This window comes from Atractosteus spatula, chromosome 27 (genome assembly GCF_055471065.1).
Source record: "Atractosteus spatula isolate fAtrSpa1 chromosome 27, fAtrSpa1.hap1, whole genome shotgun sequence".
NCBI lineage: Eukaryota > Metazoa > Chordata > Actinopteri > Semionotiformes > Lepisosteidae > Atractosteus > Atractosteus spatula.
The window spans coordinates 4,186,894-4,205,148 of NC_142732.1; the positions used below are offsets into that span (position 1 = coordinate 4,186,894).

The 18,255-nt window shown below is 39.4% G+C and overlaps 1 protein-coding gene across 2 annotated transcripts in view; it reads left to right on the forward strand.

Moving 5' to 3' along the window:
- The window catches only part of zswim7 (zinc finger, SWIM-type containing 7), a 50,390-nt gene that overhangs the window by 1,490 nt on the left and 30,645 nt on the right, over positions 1–18,255 (forward strand). For both annotated transcript variants that reach the window (XM_088907112.1, XM_088907111.1), the window contains exons 3-5: positions 2,545–2,566; positions 7,970–8,072; positions 17,897–18,001. In XM_088907112.1, the coding sequence (XP_088763238.1) occupies positions 2,545–2,566; positions 7,970–8,072; positions 17,897–18,001 (230 nt within the window). The remainder of the gene's footprint in view (positions 1–2,544; positions 2,567–7,969; positions 8,073–17,896; positions 18,002–18,255) is intronic.

The following is an 18,255-nucleotide window of genomic DNA, read 5'->3' on the forward strand; positions in this document are numbered from 1 at the left end:
AGTCATGGCCTCCTAATAATCCCCATCTCTGAACTGGCTTCATTACTCTGTTCTCCTCTCCACTGAGAGCTGATGTGTGGGGTGCATTCTGGCGCACTATAGCTCATCATCCAGGTGGGGCTGTACATTGGTGGGGGTGGAGGGGATCCCCATTACCTGTAAAGCGCTTTGAGTGGCTTCAAAGTGACACTCCACTCCGCTTTGAGTGGAGTGTCCAGAAAAGCACTATATAAGTGTAAGGTGTTATTATAATAATAATCATTATTATTATTATTATTATAATTTATCTAGTGCTTTTCTATAAAGCCAGTTCATTGATGTGGATTATTGAAAGGCCATGATTTGTAAAGTCCAGGAGGGAATTTGGTCAGTGGACATTGAGACGTTTATGTGGTTTTTTTATGTTGGTGATACAAACTAAACACAGAAGGTTTTAGCAATTTTCAGGTCCTCTCATACTTTTTAACACGCACAAAGAAGACAAATGGAGCCCAGTCGGACTGTGATTAAAAAATCGACTGGATTTACAGTGCACTGAATTGATATGCCTATGCTTTCCAGCAGAGGTCGCTGTTGTTCAATTCGTTGGTTGAGCGTCTGATAGACTGTAGACGAGCGAGAAAACTATTCCTGTCTGCGGACCACAACCTGTTCAATTTTTGCGAAATCCACAACCTTTTCAAAACCGTATACTTGTCCGAAATTGTTGTGTGTTCTTACGTAAAAAGCAACGTATCAGACTTTAAATAAGAAAATATTTGAGATGATGGGTGACAGGGTGCAGGTGTTCTAAAAAGTATTCTGTTTTCTTTCTGTGTTCTTATATTCAATATTTTTTTTTCGGGGGGAGCATTAGGACATTAAAAGCAGCATGATTTATGCTAAAACTGTTTTTTACGTGATCTGCATTTTAGTCTGGTCTTCCCCTGTTGAATGTTCATCTAGACAGTGGGTCACAGTGACGGGACAACTTCTGGTTTTGGAGTCTTAGTTTTTTTTTTTTTAACGTTCTCCCACTGAGGAATTTTGCATGCATGGAATTCAGATTTTACAGTTTGTGAGGTGCTGTGCCAGTGCGGTCTTCACAGAGTGCGTTTGCAGTTCTGGGACCTCCATGTGGATTTCATTGAGTGCCCAAAAAAAACATTTGATGAGGTTTCCACTTGTGGGAAAGGCCCACAGCCTTTGAAGAAGAAAAGGGGCAGGCAGATGTGTGTAATTTTGTGCACAGACGCCCGTGGATTGATGAAACTGCAGGGCCTGTGAGATTGCCAGTTCTGGGAACTACCCTTTGTAGAACGTATTCACAAAGCTCTGCATTTCTTGTTCCGGTGCAGTTATTTTAGCAGTTCAGCAACATTTAAATGATTGATAGGTTTCTTTTTTTAAAGGCTTCTAAAGCTGCAGACAAAACAAATGTAAAAGGACATAAACGGAGCGATGTCTAGAGACAGTTTCCTTTTTTTGCCTTTTCCTTCTCAGTCACGATGGGGGATTTCGGTGACATGAAAGCAGTTAAGTCTGCAGCAGGCGTTCACAGCAGCATTCAGTGCATTCAGGATGAAGAAACACTTTTCCTTTTGCAAGCCGAATGCTGGTACTGCCAAACCCCGTCTTCTAACTAAAAAAAACCCACAATTGTGGCAGTGATAAACAGGAAACCTCGCTATTTTTTCAGCTTTGCATTCTTAACACTGACAGATTTTTACGCTGATTGATGTGACTTCCCCTGCTGGTATCTGCTTAGTTTGCAAGGGTTTCCTTTGTTGTTGTCAGTACTTTTGAACTGGTGCACAATTTAGTTGGGCATATTATAGATTGCCTTCATTCTCCATAATTAATCAGGTTTTTAAAACATTTTTCTGTGCGGAATAAGGATACATAAAACACTTTTTGAGTGCCTGTTCTCCTAGATTAAATGATATCAACAGTAGCAAGAGACAAATTTATGAGACCATTTATCTCCCTCATCCTGGAGACCAAGCCTTAACAAGCAACATACAGATATCTTAATCCCAGCATTTTATCACTTACGTATTCTGTTATTCCTAGAAGTGTCTGAGGTGTCAAAGCTGGAATGAACTGAATTTGAGCCACAGACTGTTTGTTGATGAGCCACTGATTTTGTTTCCTAAGATGTGACCTGTGTGGTCTTGTTAAACGCAAGGCTGGAGAAGCATTATTCTTATGACCAACCTTCTCATGAAAAAACAGTATAAGTGTTTTCTTATCTTGAACACTAGAGAGTTTTTTTTATGTGCCTGCTTCTTTCTTTTCCAAAAATATAGCAGGAATGTGTTGCAATTAAAACTACATTCAAATTCTAATATTCTTATATTTCTTCACAAAATAGTCAATAGAGATGGTAAATATATACATATCCAGTAATAATCAGCAGAAAATTCAAAGGTTAATCTGCTTGGGTTGATCATATAGACTTAATTTATTTTTGCAGTGTAATGTCTAATTTTGCAGTGTAAAATAGTAAACAGTGTTTTATACATATTAAAGTCTAATTCTGCTTTTGTGCTTTATTTTTTCCAGTTCCAGATGAGCTCCTTTTGGTGTGAGTATAGCTTTTTTTAAATCATTTAATAACTTTTGTATTTACAACAAACATGTTTCTAACATGTTATAATTAGAGATTTATGGTGCATATTGTATATGTACATTTTGACTGTAGTGTTATGCATCACATACCTATTTCTAACAGGTGCCTGAAAAGGAGACCTATTTTGCTATTTAAAATAATAAGCAATACAATTTTGCTAAGGACTTCATAAAGTTTCAGCTGTAACACAGCAGTTCAACTCACTCTGTGTCCAATTTACAGTGTTCTTGTTTTTCATCTGTGTGCACAATTACTGGCACTCTGTTGTAGGGATAGCTTTATTCATCTGTCCATTACTGGAAAGCTGCTTATTCCTGAAAAGTGTGGCAGCAATCTAGAGATTATCCCAGAAGCACAGGGCACAAGCTGGGACTCCACCCCGGATGAGATGCCAGCCTGTTGGGCCCAAACACAAGCACAAACACAGAGGAGCACTTTGCAGACCCCAGTAAACCTAGCTGGCATGTCTTTAAAATATGGGTGGAAGCTGGAAGAAGAAAAGCCTTTTTATTCATTCTTTTCAATGTATTTATTCATCCTTTTATTCCTAAGTTCTTAGTCCAGTACAGGGTTAAGATTGTATGCAGTTCTATTATATTTTTTTTTCTGTACATAAGCACACAAAAATCCTTCAAGGCATGTTCACAGCTGAACAAAGCAAAAACAAATGCAAGATTAAAATGAAGTAAGCAGTGCCTCTTCCATATTCCGCTAAATATCAGCCATCTGCTGAAACTGGCTTTGTGGAGATATAGAGAGGGCACTATGGAGAAGGTCAGCAGTACATCTTTTTAGACCTGTCCAAGAGGCACATTAGGAAAAGAGACCGCTGTGCTAGATGCCAGTAAGATACCCGTGGTCCACTTCCTGCTGTGTGCACAAAGAATGAGAGTTTAGTCCTGTTAATTAATGGTACAGAAACTATGAAAGGATCCTTCGGTGATGTGGAGCTGAAGTGGATCCTATTATATGTTTTTCTTCGAGCCTTTGAGTTTCCCCCCACATTTTTGAGCTACAGTTGAAAATGCTTTAAAAAGTCTGTCATCTGTATTTGATTACACTCCCTACCCTGCGGGTGTTTTAACGTGCCTTTTCAATCAGAAAGTTTGATTTGTCACAAAATGCTTTTGCAAGTCTAAAAAAAACAAGCTGAAAAACTCCCAGTATGTAATGGATTTTACTGTCCTGCTTTCTTGCTACTCTAGTCAGACGCCAACTTCTTGTTCCCAGAAGATAAATCCCAGTCTGGACACTTCATTGCTTCTTGTCCCAGAAGTAGGCTCCAGCCTCACTTAATTAGTCATCCTTATGTGTTTGCCAAACTCTGCAGATCTAGCTGTTTATGTTTCTTGATTACTCACTGAAGGACCACATAACTATGATAGTCATGCTATGAAAATTATACTTTGCTTAGTATTTATTTGTTTCTGCAGTCAGTCTTAAATTTAAGGTGATAAACATTTAAATACAAATGTGATTTTGGATTTAGCTGGAGTAAGCTGCAAAAGCAAACTTTGAACTCATGACTTAAAAAAAATCAGGAGCTTCGAGGGGGATTTTGGTATCTTTTCATTACAATGGAGGTAAATTGAGCATTTCCAAGTCTTTGCCTAGAGATTAATTTCAATTCAGATATTTCTGCTCACTAGTTTTGAACGGTGCCAAATCTTTTGTTTTCTCTTTATTCTCTTTAAAAAGCTCTGTCTCTCAAATGTTGCCTGGTCTGCATTAAAAGAATTTCAGCGTCTCTCTTGCACCTCTGCAGTTTATGACTGCTAAGATTCTATATTCAAAGAAAATATTACACAATTTGTTATACCACAAGACAGTTGTGTTTAAATTAGCCAGTTAGACTGTTTTTAGTTTAAAATATATAAATACATTGATTAAATCTTCCATTGGAATGAAGAAGTTCCATAATTATGATAGAATTAGACTCAACACCAGCCGCATGTGCAAATCAGCTAGGGTTTATCCAGATTTCCACACTTCTTAACATATTTCAAGAGTTTACTTAATGGTAGATGCCATCAACAATTCTTGTGAAATGTTTGAAAACAAATCGGGCTTTCCCTTATTACAGAACATCAAACAGTAACTATATGGCTTTGGGAACACTTGATCTATTTCTTACTGTGAATGGCCAATACGTGGCAGTAGGAGGGCTGTTGCTTTATCTGTGATGAATAATAACACAAAAGCCTTAAGTTACAGATAATGTTTCAGTCCAACCCACAGTAGTCTAATAGATGTTTTGGAATCACTACGCTTGAGTGCTGTTAAACAGAAAAGGTAATGCTGCCACAGGATAGAAGAGGATTAAGATCAACAGTTTGAGTGCCAGGGTGGAATGAGAGTGGCAAGGCTTTGGGAAAGCTCATGGACTGGAGTTGGTCCCTTATTTAAACCATGAGAAGGGTCACAAACGAGAGGAGGCAGTTCCGCCCAGTTTGCTCATTTTATCGCTGATGGCTAATGGATACGAGGTCTTTGCTCGGCCTCTGCTGGCCTGGCTGGGCAGTTTCTGTGGAAAGAAGCGTCTCTGCCTCTTTGTGCTCAACTGTGCTTCTTGCAGCAGGGCCTTGTCTTTTGTAGATCCAGCACTATTATAGAGAAGTGATGGGTTCTGGCACCAGAACAGCTACATGTATGTGTGCGAATTTCAGCCCGGCGGAGCTATAGCAGTTTTTTGAAGGGTTAATGGGATGTAGACCTGTCTTTTTTTTTTTTTAGTATTTGCCCACACCAGAACTGATTGTAAATCCAGAAGCCGGGGTATGGATTTCAAAGTGCTCTCACAGCTGGCGATGTCCGGAGCGGTGCACTGTCAGAACAACACCGCAGTGGTCGTCAGCCTAATCGGACTTGGCACGTTGTGTTTGGAAGACGCCCAAGAAAAAGGCTTGATGCACTCATGGGACACTGATGCCATATCCACTTTGCAGCTGGACAGAAGGTGGAAAGTGGTAGCTGAAGTGTACAGTGCCTTCTGAGAGCTGCAGTTAGTTATTATGCTCCTCCTCAGAGGGTAGTTAAATGCTGATGTTGTAAATTCCCATGATGAATTTAGAAAGATGTGTTATTTTGGTGAGTCCACATTTACTGTATCGAAATATATAAAAAGCCCTTCGGTTTGTTTCCGGGTTTTTAGTGCCGGTTGTTTGTTATCAATTTTTAATTTTTTTCCCATTTGCTTCTGTCAGCTGGGATTACTCATGCCATTCATTTTTGAATTTCCTTGATTTTAATGGGACTAGTGGTCAGAATTCAACCTGCAGATGTCAGAATTCAACCTGCAGATGTCCAGTTAATTGAAGCTATGCAATTCTTTTGTTTTCATATTCGATCGTTTTCCTTGGCTCTTGCCGTGGAAAAGGGGGGGAGAACTCTCTTTCGTCGATGGAGTGCTTTAGGAATAGCTTTCCGGGGAACCTTTATTTGTATGGGTTTTCATGACATTTATCTTTGATTTGTTAGTGTTTGTTCCATTCAAAAAAAATCATTTTAAGTGTATCTTGACAAGAAATAATCGCAGCCGTACACTGCTCAGCAAAACAGTCATAAATTTAATGGTGTGGTGGGCTGCTATTTATGCAGAAACAGTGGTTTTCCAGGAAAACTTAGTGGTCTGAATGCAGGTGATTGTATTTTTGTTTTGTTTTGTTTTTTTTCTGTGGGAATGAAGAAGGATAAAAGCAAGATGATAGGGAAGCTTGGTCAAACATTTCCTCCTGCTAATATTAGTCAAGCCAGCTGCAGCACAGTTTGGGGCATGTGACATGTCTGGATTGCAGGTCTGTGGGCTTTAGACTAACATTGTAACCTGCTCTTCACTGTATTTTAAATTACACACCAGATTGGAATCTCCCAGAAAAGTCTTCCTATATTTGTATGAATGTTTTTAATTTAGAAATAGTCATGTAACTCTTTCTGACGTTTGCATTGTGACTAATTTAAAGGAATTCTGTTGTGAACGAGTTTTCCATTGAATTGCATCTGAGTTATTGAGTATTTTCATGCTTTGCTTCTATGAACCTGTGTGTGTGTGTGTGTGTGTGTGTGTGTGTGTGTGTTAAGAGCCCATCAAGTGTAGTGGTAGTGCAAAAAGTTCTCTTTCAGGATAAAGTCCCCTTGTCTTATACTCCCATCAAATGCGGTCGTCTCCGCTTATAGTAAGACAGAGGAGTGACCGCAAGCTGGTGGGAAGGCATAGGAGTTTGTAGGGAAGCAGCGAAAACTCTGTCCAACCAATTCCAGCCCTACCCTGGCAGTATGCTACCGAATTGCTTGCTGCTGCTTGGAATGCCCCAGTCACAGTAGGCTAATGACATGACGCGGACTTGCGCTAATAATGTCTCCATTGAGCGCGAGAGCTACCTTTACTGGTTGGGCTACTCGGGGAAACCCCAGGGGTGACAACGGTTTGATTTTTTTTTTCCTTCTTCCAGGAATGATTTGAATCAAAGGGGAATCAGATTGAATTGGTGATGCGATGGAGTCAGACCTCGTGTGGGGGTGGCTGTTCATAGTTTCAGTCTCTGGGTTTTATTATTCACCACATGTGCACAGATAGTTACTGTACCCAGAGCAAGTCTTGAATTCATCTGTGTGTAAAATTAGTTTGAAATGCAAATCTGTAATATCTTGATAGTTTTAAGAAACTCGAGTTTTGTCAAGAGACTAAATTGAGCAAAGTTCTCCATTTCACAGTAAAAATGAAGGTGCGCTCTTAAAGTTATTTTGTATAGAGATTATTAGATTATTGTGATGTTGTGCAAGACGGAGTAAACTGATACTCATGATGCTAATAATGAGTGATTGGTTATTGTATTACAATGGTTATTGCTGGTCAGTTGGGATAATGTAGGAATATATACAATGGCTGTGTAATCTGCAAAGTGTGTGGATAGGATGTGCTCTTGCATGAAGTGTCACTCTGAAATTTTCAATGGTGGTTGGACACTGTTTTGATCAAAATATATTTTAAAGGTCACATTTTGTGGTTTCCAATGACACAGGATGCATTATCAAAGTTATCTAGCACAGATAAAACTGAAGAGAATGAGAGATTATCCTGACCTCCATGTAGTTCGTATAAAGATTTCCGTGGTGTGGGTTCGTGGTTCGTGGTTAGGACTTGCAACTCGAAGGTTGTGGGCTCAAATCCCAGGTGAGGCACTGTTGTACCCCTGAGCCAGGTGCTTCATTACTTCATCCGCTTTGCTACGGTAAAATACCCAGCTGTGTAGATGAAAACAAAATGTTAGTCGCTTTAGATAAGAGTCAACCAAAGTAATTGCTAATTGATAACAGTGATTAATCAGAAGGGGTAGATGAAAAAATCTCTGTGTTTTACAGGCTGAAGTTCGTGTTCGGATCCTCTGCCTTGTATGCCCTAGACCTCGTTGATCACCGAGCTGTGACGTGTGTGACGTCGCCCAGTGGAAGAAAAGTGTTTCAGGTAAAGAAAGTTCAAAATTCTGTTGTTTTTATTTTTCATTGCGCCGCAGAGGTTGGCCTCAAGACACTTGCAAACCCCCTTTCTGTGAATTTGTTTAAATTGTACTCAGGGGTGGATTTTAAATGTTTCAAAATGTAGAAGTATAAGACGCAAACTGGGCAGATCATAAACAGAATATGAGCTGCCATCAGTATTACGTATACTAGTAAAGTGTAAATACTCAACTTGATCTGTGTTCCCTTAAAGGTGTAGGTGTATGGAGTAGGTCTAACACAGCAGACATAAAATGTGTTGTTCCTGGAGTGCATTTCTGAAGTTTAAACAACCACTTGTCTCCTGCATTAATTAAGCAGTGCTCTTGTTGAAGAACAATTTTTTACCAATGGCCGATTTTAGCTCAGTGTGGAGAATTGTCTGTATGTGTGTGCTTCTAAGGGACACTAAAAGCAGCGTACTTCCGAGACGAGAAGTAAATAAAAAGTAAAAGTGTTTTAGAAAAATAAAATGAAATGAAATGGGGGCAAATAAACTGATGAAGACTCTTCATACGAACAGTCCTTTTTTTTTTACTCACCAGCATCGATTTAACATCTGGTCATTCCTTTAGAATTTCAAAACTGTTTGGCTCAGAAGACAGACCTCTGTTGCTCATTATTTTGTATCCCACCAAATTGTAATTGCAGTGACCCTTCCTTAACAAATTTGTCAGGACCCTTTGTACGGTTTCTCTGTATTTGCTCCACGCAAACATTATTTTGAGTTAAAACTGGAGCACACACCTACTGTATGGAGACAGAGGAGAGGAGTGCGTATGCTCGACGATGGGGTTGCACACCTCGTGTAGTGGACGTCATCACTGGAGCAAGACTTGGCTTGGGTCCCAGTACTTGCGCAAGAACTTTCATTAAAGGCGTTTCAGTTATCAAGAAGCTGGGCCTCCAGGGATCGTTATTCTGGGCCTTAGTGGCATTCTGTCTTGCGTAGGATTCCTCTTTTGTTTGCCCTTACGTTGTGAAGTGTTTTCATAATGAATGATGGTGATAAAAGGCAAGCGTCCTTTTTAAAGGAAGCAGCAGTGTTCCCACTGCCGGACATCTGAAATGCTTAAAATAATGCTGTTCCGAAGGGTTGCTGCCAGTGGGTTCACGATGCGCGCTGGGTTTATTTTCCCACTGGAAAAAAAAGCCATACTAATTCAGAAAAACGCAATGAAAGGCGATCAAGTGGAAACCCATTTGAAAAAAAACAAAGTGATTTAATGAAACCACAGAATCCCAAGTAAATGTTGCATGCAGTTCAAACTGAGAAGTGGTAGTTGGACAGTATACTGACATAGGAAAGAACGGTGCTTGAACATAATTTGTATGCAGCAAGTGTTTCTACTTGGGAAATGAAAAAAAATCATAAGGGAAGTCAATTTTATCTGCAAGTACTGTATGTTTTTAGGTGTAGTTGAATAGGATTGATTGAGTGTTTTTTGTTTGCTTAGCAGAAGCCCTGTCTTAATACCTCATTTGGTTACAGTACACGTCTTAGTGCATCAGTCATTATAAAGCTAATCTGAAAAGAAGATAACAGCAGGTTTTAATGCTTCACAATGTTTCACGTTTGCCAGCTAATTAATTTGCTCTTGATCTTAATTGCGGAAAATGTTCATGAGAAGCTGCAGGTTTCAGAATCCTCTCTTGTTAAAAGCTCCACTAGTGCTGTCTGAGAAGCCCTTCCTGCCAGCCAGGTGTTGAGAGAGGTACTGTGCCCTTTTTAGGATTTACGACTCTCCTAGAGCAGGGAAGAGGGGGGCGGCTGATGTAATTGTGGAGCTCAGTTTAGTTGGGGTCCTGAAGTGTTTCCGCTCTCAAGCTCCATTAAAAGCACGTTCACTTTCTGGCCCTCACATACGCATGGGACAGAAATGGCCAGTTTTGTATATCCTGTATCCCGTGGGGTCCAAGGAGAACAGTAGGAAAGGAATTTTTAGAATTAAACAAGAAGGACAGGAGCCTGCGCTGCTTTAATCTGTGATTAATTGGAAACCACCCCCGGTCTTCTTAAAGGGGTTCCAGGAATCGGTGGCTGAAACTTGGCAGTGTTCTTAAAGTCTGACCAGCTGGTTCTGTTAGATTTGATCTGCACTTATTCTAATATCAAGTCTTAATTTAATTCCATCGTGCCATAAAAACATTGATTCGGAGTTCATTTCCAATGACTTCAAATAGGAGAAAATTGAATTTGTAGCATTTAATAACTGTACAAGCTCAAAAAGGGAAGTGAAAAATAAAAAGCATGATCAGAGAACTGTCTTACTTCGTAGAGATGTTTTGGCCTAAAACTGGAGTCTGAAGAGTTTGTCTGTTTCCATGTGTCTGACTTCTTCCTCCGTCACAAAATCAGCTGTTTTGTTGTAAATTTGGGAAGTTGCTATATTTACAGTAACTGAAAATCCTGTATTGTTAAACCAGTCAGACATAAAAACAGGAGTAGCCTGCAAGTGTCTTTTTAGATACTCAAGTGTCTAGTTAGGCCCTGTGCTTGTGGGTGTTTGATTTATCCTCACCCGACAAAGCAAAATCTGAGAGTTGCTTTATTGGGACAAGATATTTATTTTGTAATGTCTAAGTTAATTTTTCTTTTTTGTGACTTAACTGTACATTTTTCTTCTCTTGACATAATTGTGGCCAGCTGTGTTCTGATTTTCTGCTGCATAGAATCTTAATCTGTGGAAATGTATTATTTTACGTTGGGACTGTCTGTACTGTTTGGGCAGTGTTTAAAAGCGGACTGTAGTCTAGTCGTTAAGCTATATACTGTTGTGCTGCTCTGCTCTGTTGGATGTTTTGAAAATGCTGTTTGTGTTGTGCCTTTTATTCCTGAAAGTCTCAATATTAAGTAGAATGATTCAGAAGTTTTAACCTGTGTTTGTGATGCTGACTCATATCCATTTTAGGTTTCATTTTTAAAACAAGCCATGAGTAAGATGTGCAGTTAGTTAGAATTAATTTCTACATGAATGTCTTTTTGTCCTTAACTGGACATTTACCCATCTTTTTGTGAGCGTGTATACTGTATGTTCATGGTTGGAGCCAATAACAATCCTGAGGAATAGTAGGTGACTTGTTTCCCCATCCTCTGTCCCACTTGAGTGTACTCTCTCTCAAGCAGTAAAGTCCAGTGCCAAGTCTGTGTGAAAGGTTTCTTTACGGAGACGCTGAGGCCGTGTGAAATTCTTTACAGTTTCATTTATTTGGTTGCTCTGGTTTTCTCATTCTGATTTGCACCAAGCTCAGTTTGAGCATCGTTTAAGGCAAATAACAGATAAGCTTATGGGGTCACACATTGTAGAGGGGTCCCCGATGTCAGTGTTTGTTGAAGTGTTTGTTTCACAAAGGCCGTTAATACTCCTGATGTGTAGTTGTAAAAACACCCTTGTCAACCAAGGAAAGGTGCAGCCTGAAGGGTTTTTACTCACTGCACAGTCAGACAACGGTAGGGGGTTTTAATGAATGCTAATCAACTAATGTAAAGAGATGTCCTTATAATGGAGATAAATATCCCTCCGTGCTTACACAGCCATCGACATTTCAGCACCTGTCGTCTGTAAGACTACTGTAGGGAATTAAAAGTGCAGCAGATCTGCACTGTAGACAACTTGGCGCTTTCTCCGTCTTAAATATTTGATGTGACATAATAACACAGTGCACAGACCTTTCGGAAACTACAGCTCGTTCATTGTTCTGGGCTAAACTGCTGCCTTGTAATGGCATTAATTAAAAAGTGATATACTGTAATGTTACTATTAACAAAAGTGGCTTTTATCCAAAGGGGCTTACATTTGTGCCCATTAATACAGCTGGGCAGTTTTGTGGGATCGGTTATCTGCATTTCAGACCCTTCCATTCTACTAACAACAAGTTTGGTTTGCCCCCAAAAAAATTTCCCTTTCGAATGACAGGAAATTATACATCAGAGTTGAATCACATGGACACGTGCAGTTTAGGTTTGACTGTTCCAGTCCCTTTCTAGGAACCTGGAAATCTGGAGCAGTCCTTGTTAGAAGCTTTTTTTTTGCCTAAATGGGCAGTCTGCTCGGGAAATAGTTTGTGCTTTAGACTCTAAAAGGAAGGAAAAGCAAACCAGTCTCCTGTCCGCCCACGATCTGGGCCTCAGTCCCTCACCCAGCTCCTTATTCAGGCACAGGTTTCAGTCATCTGCAGCAGTGTTGGCTGGAGGATTTTATGGATGCGTAGGAGTGCCCTCCTGTTTTCTCTAATTGTTTTACGGAGGTGTGGTTTATAGAAAGAAGATTTGCTTGTTTATGCAGCAGTTACTGTTAATAAAGGCAGATACCATTAAGTTTTATGCTACAAAAGCAAAGTGGTCCAGTACTTGGAGTGGTTCTTTTGATTTAGATGTGCCCTCTAGGTTTGGTTGTGGAGATGTGGAATTCTGCTGTTTTTAATTTTAACATGTAGTTGAAATACTCTAGGAAAAGTGCTTACTTTTGCCAGTTACAGATGTTATTCATTAATGAAAATGCATGATTGTGTGAAACGGGAAGAAACACATCACATAAATCTTGATTTATCCCAGAAAGGAAGCTACCAAGCACCTTTCCTTGTGTGTAGCAGTTATTTTCCTTTGAAAGTTCTTTGTACCTACAGTATGCTTTACTTAGCAAGGTGAGTTTTGTCTGCTCAACAGAAGGCCTGGACCTGCTAGTAAGACAGAACTCAGAATTAATGAGAACAGTATTAGGAAATTGTGCATCAGTATTACATGCTTACAGAGGTGTTCAGTGAAGTTGTAGTAGTAATTCCTTACATTTATATAGCGCTTTCCGGCATACTCTACTCAAAGTGCTTTACCCTTCCACCACCAATGTGCAGCCCCACCTGGATGATGCAACGACAGCCATCGTGCGCCAGTGCACTCACCACACACCAGCTTCTCAGTGGGGAGGAGAGCAGACTAATGAAGTTGGGGATTATTAGGAGGCCGAGGTTGAAAAAAGGCAGATAGGAAATCTTGAATTCAGTGAATAATTCAGAGAATAGACAACCTCTTGTCATAGGGAAGCACTTCTTCAGTAGCAGTCGGGTTGTGTTTTTGGAGTAATTTTTGAAAGATGTATTAATAGAAGGCCTCAAAATACAAATGTTTTATTTCTGTATTTCTTTAACTCTCCTGAGGCTTTGAAGGAAAAGTTTTTGTGTATCAGATTTCACCTTTACTACATTTACTGTACATGCACAGCTTTTGAACTTCCCTTATTGATCAGACTGTCCCTATCCATAAAATATCACACCTTGTAAAGCCAAACCTTAGACCATTCCAAAAATATGCATTTTCTTTATCAGATTTGAAACCATTTTTTAAAATTTTAAAAGAGTTGATGTTGCTAGTGTAGGGCGTTTTTTAAGACTTAGCTACAAAAAGCACAGAAAAAAATGAAAAGCAACAGACTCTCCCTCGTCCTTGTTAGTTCAGGCCAGTTTTGTGCCTGCAATGGAACTGCCAGTTTTTAATTCCTATCGTGTTCATGTTATCTCCTTTGGGCTTGGTTAATTTCCAATGTGCTGTGTAACAGAAGATGGCCATGCAGCCAAAACAAATTAATAAATTGACTCCTTTGCAGTGTCTCACTAGTCTTGCATGAGTAGTCACAGAGCAGAGCGGGAGGCAGTCCGAAATGCAATTTAACTGCAGGGGAAAATAACATTTGATCTGTAAGGCCTTAACTGGACTGTGTGCGGTCAGTTTGAGATACTTCAAAGAGCTCTCCACAGAGGAGTTAGAACGGACGTCCGGCTTGTGTCATGCCATGCCAGACTGCAGACTCTTTTCACAGAGGTCAGAAGAAGTTTGGGATTTTTTATTGCTTTATCAGCTTGTGAAAAGCATAATGCTTTCTGCAAAATAGTAAATAAGCCTTGTTTTGAAGACAAACCTGCAGTTCTTTTCCTTTTTAAAGCAGAAAGGGGACGTTGGTGTCTAGAGAATTGTTTCCCAAGATCCCGTAGCACAAGGGAACCTTTGTACGTTTATGTATTCCTGCAAGGAATAAGAACAGTAGGGTTTATTTCAGTGTTAAAATATACGGCATACATAGCACACATCAGGGACTTGGGCTCCTTGTTGTTTGTGCTACATTCCCCAAGCTGCTGTTGAAACCTTGTTGAAAAACGGTACATTTATCACAATGAAACCTTAGTTTGTACAGTAAATCAGCGACGTCTCCTCTGTTCTTTTTTTCAAGGCCCTGCATCCTTATTTTCTGTTATTGCTTACGTGAGAAAGTGGTATAAGTGCGGTTGTGCTTAATGAGATAAACAGATACATTCCAGGCTATGTGTTTTTTTTCTTCATTGCCTTTGAGCCTCTTCTTAGCAGGGTTTCTGAGACACACATGACGTTTTTCTCTGGGTTTATCTGACCTCTGTGGCTTAATGGAAAGAAATGGAAAAACTGCTCTCTCTCTCTCTTTCTCTCTGCTGTCAATGATGCGCAAAACTGCTTCCTAGCTTCTAGAAAGCTTTTTATGAGGCATTACCTGGAATGCTGTTACTGTCCACCACAGGCTTGCTTTCATGGGGGCTATTCCTGGTATGCTCGGCAGAGTAATCTTGTTCCTTTGTGTGTTGTAGTTTATGCAGTTTATTAAATGACAAAGAAAGTGTGAGTGATAAGTAAAAGATGGCACTTTGTGTTTTTTATCTCCTTTTATTATGTGAACTTGGATCGATGCGTTAATACCATTGGTTATTGAATTGTTTGATTATCCTTTGTAATCTTTTTTTTTTCTTTGTACTGTATATCCCCCCCAATTCTTGACTCCTGTACTGCACACGGGGCAAATAAAGGATCGTCAGACAGGCTCCTCCTTCACGTGTTCCTGTCACAGCTATTCCTTGTTTTGGAAAACTCCCAGTGCCGCACTGCCTTCCACTTGGAAGGTTGCACTTGGATCCTGTTGGAAGACCAGGTTATTTCTTACTGGTATATCTCCAAGCTTGCAGGTGCCCAGAAAGTCACTATTTCCCCAAGAACCAAAGCTGTGAAACAACCCAGATTTGAACCCGTGACCCCAGAGATCAGCCTGTGTTCAGGCAAACTCCTTTATTGGTTGAACCATCCAGGATTCCCTTCTTGCTTTTTTAATCTGCCAGAGGGCCGAATTTATGGGCGATATTCATTACTGTATACTGTATATAAAACAAACCTCACTAGCAGAATTCTTGTTTGCAGTTCTTTTGCCCTTGGACCTCTGAAATAAAAACAATGTGAAAGAGTAATTTCGGTTAAATGGGCGTAACCAGTGTTAACCATTTCTAGATGCGTCCAATTTTTTGAGTAACATTTCAGAATCTCTTTGTACAATTTAAAGAAGTCCACATTTATTCCAAGATGGGTTATTTCAAGTGCAAAGTGTGTACATCTGGGCTCCATCAACAGCATCATGCTCATGCACAAGGGAGGAGATGAGAAACCTCTATCTCTTGTTCTCCTTCTCACACATGCTAGAGTTCAGAATTCCCTGATGGACAATAGCAGCTGTTTGTGTAATGTGATGGAGAAGTTATCGCTCCGCCACATTCTTGACCTTCCCCACTGTATTTTAAATAGTTCCCTTGGCTTCCAAAGTCTTTAAATACATTGTACTGTGTGGTGTTGCAGAGCTCAAGGCTTGTTCTAGGAACTGAGATGATGTTATTGGATTTAGCGATCCCTTTTATAAACATTTATTCTTTCTTTTAGAAAAAAATGTGGTCATTTTGATGCATTCCAATTAAAAAACTTACTGGTTTGTAGTAGATTACATAGTTTCACTAGTAGATATTTTACTGTTGTTTAATATGCAAAGAATAACATTTTTAATCTGGTGCCATTTGTATGCTTTAATGTATTAGAAGGTACCTAAAATCAAACTTGATTATCTGTGACTCAGTTTTGAGAAGTATTTCTGCTTAAATGCAGTGCGTGACGTGGTCTAAAAGCATCATTTATTTTGATTAAACTGATGCATCTGTGAACACAATGATTCTACTTACATACTGGTATATCTCTGTTTTTGAGCCCTTTCATTTTTTGAGCGCATATTTCCTTCAGGGTATTTTTAGTCTTATTTAATTATAAAGCTCTTATCAGATCTTTTTGTTTGATAAATGCCTTGACTAAAGAAGCCAGAAAAGAGCACCTTTGCTGTAATTGTTATGATAGAAAATGAGAGGAAGTTGTATTCTTCAGTGGTTATTCTGTACCTTATCTACCATCGAGCCAGTTTCATTGGGACATCTTTCTAGCAGCAATCTTGAGTTTCTGTATGTCTGTTTTTCAGAAAATGAGCCTTTAGTGTGTTTGGTGAATTTGATGATCCAAGCATTTTAATGTATTGTTTGTTGAAAAGTAAATGACCAGACATGTCTAAAATGGAAGGATTCTTAAGAAGGGCGTCTTATAAGAAAGTTTTTCTCCTACGAATATATTTAAAATTATTTTTCCAAACAGCAGAAGGTAGCTGGTGTGGACCTAGCTTGCTGGCAACGTCATATGAATTAAGATGAGAAGGAAGTTAAACGGCCTTCGGATTTTCAGGTTGTCATCTTGTGTGAATTCATTAGCTGAGTGAGTCCCTTTTCATTAGCTTAATTGCCAAAAAAAAAAGATCAATTTCCAAAAGCAATTAAAATATTTTCCAATTTAAATGAATTCATATTCTTGAGCATGGAACACTTGAAGGGACCTGATCCAAGATCCAAATTCTCAAAGGCGTTGGCAAAATCAGCCAAGTGGAGTTCCACAAAATCAACAGTGAAGCATGAACCAGAGGACAGAAGTGGAAGGAGAAGTTCGTTTTAAAAACGGGATGCACTTTACCCAAAGGGTTGTGGGAGTGTGGAACAAGCTACCCAGCTATGCCGTTCAAGCCGATACCCTGATGTCTTTTAAGAAATAGCTGGATGGGATACTTGGATCAATTAACTTTACAACGGGCTAGAGGTGTCGAGGAGCCTCTCTTCCTCTCGTTTGTAACCATTCTTATGTTTTGCTTTCATTTCAGTGCGAGTAAACATTCTGATTACAGTTACTTTGGCAAAAAAATTATATACAGTACAACTGGTCACAAACTGGAAAAATACATTTTACCCACATTATACTTATCTGAAGTAGTTTGGAAAAAAAAATTAACCAGAAGTTCACATTTGTATTCCTTCTCATCATTTCTTGATTAACCTTGAGTATGGGATTTCATGCACTCTATCTTAGGAGGACTGTTTTAAGTCAAATTAGATGTTTGTAGTGTAGAGAATAAAGCACAGAAAAGACTCTAACTTGACTAACTTATTATCCTGTGAGGCTCATTGCTCTGTTTTACTAAATTAATAAAATTTACTTGCTTTATAATGATAAGCTCATACTAAATCCTGTTTTTTTTTTACTCCATTAATTCTGTCTCCTACTTTGTGGATTTTAGCAAGTAGCACCATAATAGACAGTGCTGGAAACCTGCAGAAAAAGATATACGATGAGTGAGAGGAGGGTGAGCTTGAAGGGTATTTATGTATTTTTTTAGAGTAATTATGAGAAAGGAGTAGGGTTTGAAGAAGGCTCCACAGCCAAAGTGTTGTTTCTTTTCTTCTCTTTTCAGCACGGATTAAACCTTTACTGTTTCTTTTGTAATTGAAAATACCATGGTCATTTGTCTTGCGTATCTGTTAAGTAAACAGGCAGTTTATCGAGGTCAGTTGATCTTTCTTTCATTTTACACGGTATTCTTTTGTAGCTTGGTGTAGATGACTGAAGTGGCTTCTGGTTCATCTTTGTTTCAGGTGGTGGGAAGCTCTGGGCGTCTGTACACCTGCTACTCTTCCTGCCACTACTGCCCCTGTCCGTCGTTCACTTTCTCTGTGCTGAGGAGAAACAACAGCTTGCTGGTAAATCCCCTTCTTTTAATAAGACTACTCCAGACAAGTCGCTTACACCTAGGTTCCTTTCCAAGGAACAGGTGCAGAGATGGGTGCTGGTCTGACCAGGTGTCTGATGCTATTGGAATGATCCTTTTCATTCTAAAACCAGGGAGTAAGAAAAAAATATAGATACACCCAAAGTTAGGTAAAGGAAAATTCCTTCAAGTTGCTCATTGGTAAGTCTGTACGACACTCTGGTTTTGAGATACTCATAACAAAAT